Source organism: Silene latifolia, chromosome 1, assembly GCF_048544455.1.
Source record: "Silene latifolia isolate original U9 population chromosome 1, ASM4854445v1, whole genome shotgun sequence".
Taxonomy (NCBI): Eukaryota; Viridiplantae; Streptophyta; class Magnoliopsida; order Caryophyllales; family Caryophyllaceae; genus Silene; species Silene latifolia.
The window spans coordinates 166,113,659-166,123,158 of record NC_133526.1 but is presented as its reverse complement, the minus strand read 5'-3'; the positions used below and the strand labels follow the sequence as shown (position 1 = coordinate 166,123,158).

Here is a 9,500-nt window from a genome sequence, read left to right as displayed (position 1 = left end):
ATAATAAACACAAATTTATAAGTTTTGTTTGTTAATCGTATAACTCGGAAAAACAATAACCGATATGCATGCAAACAACCTAAGGCTCATGATACCGCTTGTTAGAAAATGTTAATTTCATTATTCAACATATTCATATATGTTACAATTTAATTTAGTCATAAATTAAATCTAGATCTTATGCATGCAAACTAAAATAGACAAGTGAAGAAATCGTCATTCTTACTATAGTAGTTTCGGATTTAGGGCACAAGTGAGTTCTCCTTCTCACTTGTTCTTGAGCTTTCCTTACAAATGGAAGAACAAGGATTCAAGGATAGAATCCCTCCCAAAGATGAATACCCAAGATAACCTCTTAAAAGATAAATATTATTTGAACTAGAACAATATTAATCTTACTAAAAATTGACCCAAAATATTGTTTTTGTCCTCTTGAAATTTCGGCCAAGAGAGGATGAATTTTGGAGTATTTATTCCTCTTTCTAAACTTCTATAAGTTATTTGATGAATGAATAATCTAATGCACTACACTAGTAAGTGGTTTTATTTGCATTATAGAGATTATAAAGGGTAAAAACCCTTCGCTTGCTAGGCTGGGAAACCGGGTGCATGGGTGGGAAAGGGTCAATGCATGAGCTTCAATTCTTCCCAAGAATTATAGGCATGCAAGGCTAGAAAGTGTAGTAATCATTGTCTTTTTACATTATAAATTAAAACACAATGTAACCTTACTACTTACCCATTATTTCGGTACATTCACATAAAATGGAGAAGTCCATTTTATTTGTGATTTTGTCAATATGTCATATGTAACACATTACATGACATCTTATATATAAAATGTATTTTTAACAATTAAAAATCAACATATTAATAAAATATGTCACTTATAAAAATTAACATAGTAATTCATAATTACTTGTACCAAAAAGTGTTTCCGAATTATAAACTACAACATTCTGTATTTATGATAAAATATTCATTCAGTTTCAATTGTTTTCGTAAACAATAATTTCATCTAAGCAATAAACAATTCGATCACTTAGACCGTATCTTATTTAATCAAATTACAATGAGACACGTAAATATTACTTCCAAAATCGTCCGTCAATTTTAAGTAATTTAATTAACCCGTATCGACATACGATCAATTAAATAATCAATTAAAAGTGTTACCCTTTAGGTATGACCTAAGGGGATCAACTGATCACCACCGTCGCACGACAGTAATGTCAAACTCTAGTCAGCCAATCATTACTGATATGTGTGGACCAGTTGACAGTAAAATATTACTTCCCACATGTATTCTTAAAATGAGACTTAAACATGTGATCATCATGATCGACAGTTGTGATCGCATTATTGTCGGAGGACACATATTCCAACACACAGTACTAAATAAAATTAACAAAGGAAGTGAACGAGATAAAAGGAAAACGTCATCGTCGGTTGCCGTTGGTAGTTGTCGTCGCGGGTATTCACCGTCGTTCATGTGGTTGTGGTTAGGGTTAGTTGTTAAAGGGAGAATGAGAGAGTTGGAGTATGGGAGATAGTAACAATGTAATGTAAGAATAGCATGAACTTTTGAAGTGTGTATGCCGCCTGCCGGTCAGTTTTGTTAAGTTTTTAGTTTTTTTTTTTTTAATTTAAATTGTCTACGGGTCGGGTCCGGGTCTGGTAAATCAGACCCATACTCATAACCGGAATTTTCATATGAGACACATATCCGACCCATGTCCATTAGGGTCCAAAAAAGTCGGACCCATATCCGATCCTAAGGGTCTGAGTCTCATCCCCAACCCGTTGCCATCCCTAAATTATTCACAGATTCACATCCCTTAATTTGGGCTGTTTCACGTCTCATTATCCTACCCTAATACTGGTGTAACTAGGGACGGCAGTGGGTCGGGGACCCGACCCAGACCCTGAGAGTCGGGCCCTAATGGGTCGGATATGGGTCTCATTTTTTCAGACCCAATGGGTATGGGTCGGGTATGGGTCTTAAGAAAATATTTCGGGTCCGGGTCCGGGTCTAAGTTATGAGACCCATACCCGACCCTTAGACCCTTTATTAAAGAAAAAAAATCAAAATTACAAATTTTTTGAATTCATACTGGCAGACTGTAGAAACCCAACTAAAGTCTATTTCTCTTCCCTCATCCCATAAAGTGATAAAACTCAACCAAACTCTTCTAACAATACCACCACTCCACCACTAACACAAGAAAACCACCACCACATCACTGATACGCGACTGGAAACCACCTCTCTAATAGCCGGCGACCGACAACCACCATTAACGGCAGATTAATAAACTCATAATGTTAAAGTAGTATGATTTTTTTTTAATATTATGTATTTATAATGTTAACTTATTCTACTAAAGCCATTTAAACTCTGACCATGCAGAGCCTGCACTCTACCCTTACCCAGGGTCCAGACGGTCCTCAAATTTTAGACTCATGGTCTGGGTGACGGCCCAAAGGAAAATCTCGGGTCGAGTCCTAGCCTTAGCTGAGGGACCCTACCTGCACCCTACCCATTGCCATCCCTAGGTGTAACTGGATCTCCAGTTATTTTTGGTAATTTTTGGTACTCAAGAGGATCCGGAGTCGAGTCATTTCTAAGTAGTTTGTCGTCCCTGGAGAGGAGAAGTCTACTCCAGAATCCAGATATCGCCTTATCCTTCCGACCTTCCCTCTCCAAGTGTTATCTAAACGACAAACTAAGCCACACTCTTACAGTCTTACCACATCCCCCTTCTCCATTCTCCTCCACTTCCTCCCCCCTCATCATTTATTTCCAACAATGCAAGACTCCCTCCATTTCCCGGCCACCACAACCACCGCCGCTAGAAACCCCCTCGCCTCTCTTCTTCCCTTTTCCCGCCATAAAACCCTCAACTTCTCCCCTCTTTCGTCCAAATCCACCACTACAATTACTATCCAACCAATCCCACCTTCACCCTTACCCATCCTTCCCTCCACCTCCGATTTCCAGCCTCTCATCGACGACGACTCCGAGGATGTACGCAACCTTACCCCTCTTCAACCCGATAACCATTTCCAAGATAAAATCTTTTTCCTAGACTCCCAAGGTCTAGACCCACTAACCAATTTCCCACCTTCCGCTATTGCTGACGCTGCTCCGCTCCACGACCTCACTGCAGTCTTCGACTACCTCGCCTCTCTCGGCTTTTCACCTCCTGACCTCCGTCGCGCCATCTCTATGTGCCCGCAAATTCTAACACTTAGCCTTCGCGATATTGCCGCTGTTTTCACCTTTCTTCTCCGTGAAGCCGGCGTTCCTTCCACCTCCCTCCGCCGCGTCATCCGTCGCCGCCCCCGCCTCCTTATCTCCGATGTTGATGCCCGGCTTCGGCCAACAATGTATTTCCTCCAGAGCATTGGCATTCATGAAATTCACAAGCATACTGACTTACTATCTTCCTCAGTTGAAGACAAGTATTTGCCTAAGATACAGTATTTTGAGAAACTCGGGTTTAGTTACCGAGACGCTGTTTCAATGTTCAGGAAGTTCCCTGCATTGTTTTGTTATAGTGTTAAGGAGAATTTTGAGCCCAAATTTAATTACTTTGTGGTGGAGATGGGGAGGGATTTGAAGGAATTGAAGGAGTTTCCGCACTACTTTTCGTTTAGTTTAGAGCAGCGGATTAAGCCGCGACATCAGTGTTGTGTAGAGAGTGGGGTGTGTTTGCCTTTGCCTGCTTTGTTGAAGATGAAAGAAGATAAGTTTAGGGAGAAGTTGGAAATTTGTTGTAATTCTTCTTTGCCTCGGAGTACTTCTCCTTTGTGGTCTGCTGAACAAATATTTGATCCTCTCATTTAATGTGTTGTTAATACTTGGATGTTATGTAGAGATCATTCTTCTCCTGACTTTGATAGATATCACTTATTGATGGTGATCGTGAATTGGTGTGAATATATATGAGGATTCATGGGTTATTTGGTTGAAATTTTACTTGTACGTATTAATTTGTTGATAGGATTTTCCAATTGGTTATAACCTAGATCATTCTTCAATGCCTTAAAAATGTTGCAGTACTCTCCTAAATGGTATACGAATGAAGGGCTGCAATTGCTTATAGTTCAATGCTTTTTCTGCGTAAAGCCGATACCTGTAAACTCATGCCTGTTTATACTTCATTTTTAGATTTTTTCACTTATGGTCTTATGTTTCTCTGCCTTGTGTGTTTCTATGCTCTCATTTAAGTTCTGGCTGAAGTGTGTTACATAGTAATTTCATATCATCATTGGAGTTTAGATTACATGTCTTTTATTCCCTTCCATTATTTCCTCTTTTATCCAGAGTAGGCTGCTATGATATACATTACGTACAAAAATTCTGTATTGGATTTGTGCTTAACGTGTAGGAGTATCATTTAATGGTCCTTTGGTTTGGTTGGAGTCTGATGATCAGAATTACCTGTCAAAATGCTCAATTAATCTGTGGTTCATGCTAGTAAAATAACTTTTTATGTTCAAGTTTCTGAAACATTGTTATGAAACCGAGACAAGTGATGAGAAGGATGAAATTACAATATCAGAGATCCGGACTCCAGACTGTCCTGATCCACAGAAAATGCGCTTCTGCATTCTGTATTGCCTGGTATTCTGGTAATGTGGTATGTATCTCAAGTAACCTTTTTTATTCTTTGTGAAGGGTACCTCAATCAAATGTAAACAAATGATTCGGATAAAGGGAGTATCTCAAGTAACAAGGTAGATATTACTTGTTGAGAATCTCTTCTCCAGATAATTGTAACAGCAAATTTTGTATCGCAAAGTAAATGTAATACAAAAGTAGGAAACAAATGAATTTTTATTAATATCAAAAAGTTTATGTGTACAATCTCTAATATATCCTCTGATTCTAAATGTCGTAGTAGATTACGTAAACGTTGTCTCTAGTAGAGGCGCGAACGTTATTTGAATGACACATGTAGAGGTGGTATGCACTCTGTAGGAGGCGTCGATTTGTATTCTTGAGAGGGTCACTGCGACTCTGTGTGCTTGTTGACTGCTTGCAGAGGTGTCTTGCAGAGAGAATTTATAGAGCTTTTGTGTCTTCTTCTCTCTGAATTTTATGATTATGATTTCTCTAACTTTGAAATGAATGGGAATAGCTCTATTTATAGAGTTTCAATTCCCCTTGGTGGACTTTGGCATTCACAGGCCCATTTATGGGTTTATTAGTGAATTTGGCCCAAATTTGATCTTTTTCGGGTCTAATGATCCGGATAACCCATTTTGTAATCCGAGTTGATCCGTATTTCATTTAATCGGGGCAAATTAATTAAATTGAGCTAAAATTTAATATTAACTCAGATTTAATTGATTTATTTTATTTATTCGGCATATTAATAAATTTTTTGTGCCTATAAATTACCCCCTCGGGACCTTGCTACGTGCACTTTTAGTGTCTTGATGTGGCGAGGTCTCGATTCATTTTGACTTTGACTTGGAAGTCTATGCGCACCCAAACTTGTCGCAAGGATGACCCATCTTTTTTTTTAAAACGTTACTCTATCAGTATTTTGATTTGGCGAGTGACTTTTTCTTTGACTTGAAAGTCGTGGGCACCTTAACCTGTCGTAAAGGTAGCTCTATTTTTTTTTTTCGTCACCCTGTCATTATCTGACTTAACGGACAACACACGGAGCTTTCATTTTATGATTGTCTTGCCCTTATAACTTTGCAACATACATGCGTAAAGTTTGGATGGAGTGCACGTCATGTAATCCCAACTAGTCCTATAGTCATACAGAGGCCATTAGGTGGGATACGTAATTAGTGCAGCATACCCAATTACCCATACTTCCTCTATAATTAAGATTTAGGCTAGACCAATTAGGAAACTAAGAAACTAAGAGTCCTTTTTTGGTAAGTACTCTTTTAGAATCTCACAGCATCCGGTTTCCAAATTTTCTTAACTTCTATATTCCTTCGGCAACGAGTCTCTTTTAGAAATAGGGTTTAAAGACTACCCATGCCTATATATACTCTGCGGTATTGAACGAGAACAATTCATCAGCTTATGCGTTTTGCGCCCTTACTTTCTACAGGTAATTTCTTTCTCCTTTATTTCTCGTCATGCTGCTTCAGTTCGGTTATGGACGTACATAGCTTTGCAAACATACTGACGATTTCCCGGCCGAATTCTTTAACGCAGACAATTATTTCTTCGAGGTTTTTTCGACTTTTGCGACGATCCGATCCAAAAGCTACCGAGGTATATTCATCTCGTTCTTCTCATCTTTCGTTTCGACAACATCTTCTCGTCACTTAGATTAATATTGAAGGCTTGGATATTGGTTTATTTGTATTTGTGAAGTAAAATTCTCTCTTACCCCTGCAAACCCAATGATTTGTCTGATATTATGCCCGTATGTCCATCCATCTTCATATTCTCCTTTTTTTTTTTGATAGTAGTCCTATGATTGATTAATCTTAGCCAATTTACCCTTGTTTCACGATAACATGAAGGACAAATCCAACTTTCCTTTCTTGTATTCGTGAATATGGACCATGCACTTTTCGTCCGCGTATTATCAACTTGACCCCACTGCCCAGAAGTTCTGTGGTATGAATTCCCGAACTCAGCTTTAGATTCAAACCAAAACCACCTTTCCTTAGAGAAGATTTCCGTTTCGGACTAAGGATATTGACTTAGCGCTAGTGTAGACACCAAGGATTAGTAATCATCGGTGCCGACGCCTACTAGACGGAAGTGTTGTATATGGCGGAATGAGCTAGGGATTATGCAGTTATCTTTAGTGATAGACGACGATATGTCGAGGAAAATCTTGACTGCCTTGACACTAAGTGAAAATTTAGTTGCAGGGATATGAAAATTTAGTTGCAGGAAAATTTAGTTGCAGTGAAAATTTACTTCGAGACGTCACCTCATGTAAGTAACTATGGGCGAATACAATGCTAATCCGTGTTCACTTAAACGGGGTTCAATTGTCTCTACAACCCGTTGGATATAACAGAGTATAAGGTGAGTTACTAATAACTCAAATGACAAATGTCGACATCACACTCGGGTAGTCAATACCATATTACAACCTTGTGATGCATATCGTAAGTTTGTAAACACTTGTTGATTGCAATAGAAGTTTAACATATCATGTGTCCATGTGTTCAAACTTCTTTTTATCGCATTCTCCTTTACGTTCATGTTATCTATCATAGCATGAACCTTACCAAGTACACATCTAGGTTCCCAACCTCGGTTTCAGTTCTTTATCTTGAAAGAACTTCCTTGTCGATTATCACATAACAAACGAATTTGTGGTGAATGATATAACTTGTACTGTTCAAGTACTCCACCCACACACAATGCACTAGGTATATGTTTTGTAGAATCTTGCAACAATTGTCAAGATGATTAGCCTAGCACTTCTCACAAGTCCTAGCATATTAGGGAATATTAGTTTTGAGTAACTTCTTACTTCAACTAAGTACCATTCCAAAATTCTTATTTCTCCTTTTAGCTTAAAAACTTAGGATTTTCATAAATCCTCACATGTTGTTTGAATTTTAATATGTGCAATCTCTTGACACATAATAGAGTATTCTGTCAAACATTGAAATCGCTCATCATATTCTCCTCGAGAATTCATGACGTTTCTACTATGGCTTGCCAATGAATCATCATGCTCTTATGCATGTGATTCATTATTGGACATGTGCATGATTATTCTAATGGCGGAAACATTAGTTACTAATAATCATGAGATCAACCATTCTTAGGTTCAAGGAACGACCATGACTGCTAATGGCAATTCCATTTTCATTTACATGAATAACCTACGTTTCTTTGTTGATTCGATGTGTATATCACAATACTTATCCAACATCTCATGATGTGATTGGATTCATCATAGTCCATTTTCATCCAGAAATGAAAACTCAAATACTTCTTTGTGAAAGAATAGTATTAGCTCGTCATTCTCAATGAGTATTGAGTTGTAAATTTTTACAAGATGATTGCTCCCACTAAATTCCATGTCTTCACATGATAATTTCTAAACTCCCACTTAATTCCACATGTTTCGAAATTGACTACTCAATCGAAACATTCCAAGAACTGGAATATATGTTGCTTCGCAAAGTTATTAAGATGAAACCATATATGTTCCTATCATATCCTTTCAAAATACTGATTTTGAAAAGGTCTCATCTTAACCTTATGGAAAGAGATTTTAATCTCTAACTCATTCATGTCATAATGATGCGTAGCAATGTCATTGTTTAAATATGAATAATATTTAATACACGTCCTTCAAAATACCATTCAGAAGGAGGTTTAACCAACACATTTTCATAATGTGGTTAAGTAATGACTTTTGCGTGGTTAAAACTTAACTTAGCAATTGAGGATATCGGTATATCAATCCTTGCAACCTCTAGTCATAAATCTCGTTTATTACTAGGATGTAACTTTGATTCATTTAGGCTCTTAAGTAAATATCAATGTTGAAACTATTGGTCAAAATTTATCATAAACTAGTCAAAAACTCTTGTTAAGACTTTATATTAGTCACTCTTATTCCAAAGCTTTCTTTTGGTCTCCTCGTGTAGTTATCTTGAGAGCATATTATTTTGATTACTTCACTTGGTCTCTTAGTCATGTAGATCTATTTGAGACCATAGATCTCATCTATTGGGTATACTATATAAATAGATATACCTTCATTCAAATCATTCTTCCTTGCGTAGATCTCATTTACACAAGTACACAAATTTATCTTGGTGTGTGTTGTGTCCTCATTTTTCTCCCACTCTATCTTTAGAATAAATATACTAGAGATTCAAAGATAGCATATGAGACACAAATAATGATTTTGAAGTATAAGGAGAACTATCTCATAGGTTGACTAATAGTTTTAGATTTGAAGTGTACTTGGTGATCGACATTCCTTTAAGAGAGTTCATTAACTCAATATCACTTTATAAATGATCATACACAAGCCTTAAGTATGTGGACATATAATGAATCTCATCATTATAGTTGTCTATTAGATCACTTTAAGTGAATAATCATATGTTTCTAAGAGCAAGCATGTAAATACGAATTTTAGAACAAGGATAAAATGATAAAACGGGTGACTTGGGTTGCAAACCAAGCCACCATTATCCAAAATACAACCAATTATCCAAAATACATTTCCATGTCGAACACGGAAATCAAAAGGTTCTAAAATCCAAAACATAATTAAAATAAGACAATAAAAAGCGAAGTTCCATGAAAGCTATTCCTAGCTTCTTGATGGTTTCTCAAGCTTGCTTTTCCTTTCCCTTGTCTTTGCTTGGTGGAGGTCCTATTTACAATAAAAGGGAGATACTTTATCACAACTTTGTATCACAATACCATAGTTGAATTTAGAAACATAAAAGAAAGGATAGTCATTTACCTACTGGAGTAATCTTTCCAGCCTTAATATCACCAAGGTATTTGGAACAATTTCTTTT

The 9,500-nt window shown here is 37.1% G+C and overlaps 1 protein-coding gene across 1 annotated transcript; it reads left to right on the top strand.

Moving 5' to 3' along the window:
* Window positions 1–2,628: 2,628 nt before the first annotated feature.
* Window positions 2,629–4,858, top strand: LOC141611174 (protein SEEDLING LETHAL 1, chloroplastic). The gene has a single exon (XM_074429646.1). It carries the CDS (start codon window positions 2,809–2,811, stop codon window positions 3,847–3,849), a length of 1,041 nt encoding a protein of 346 aa, XP_074285747.1. The 5' UTR covers window positions 2,629–2,808; the 3' UTR covers window positions 3,850–4,858.
* The last annotated feature ends 4,642 nt before the right edge of the window (window positions 4,859–9,500 follow it).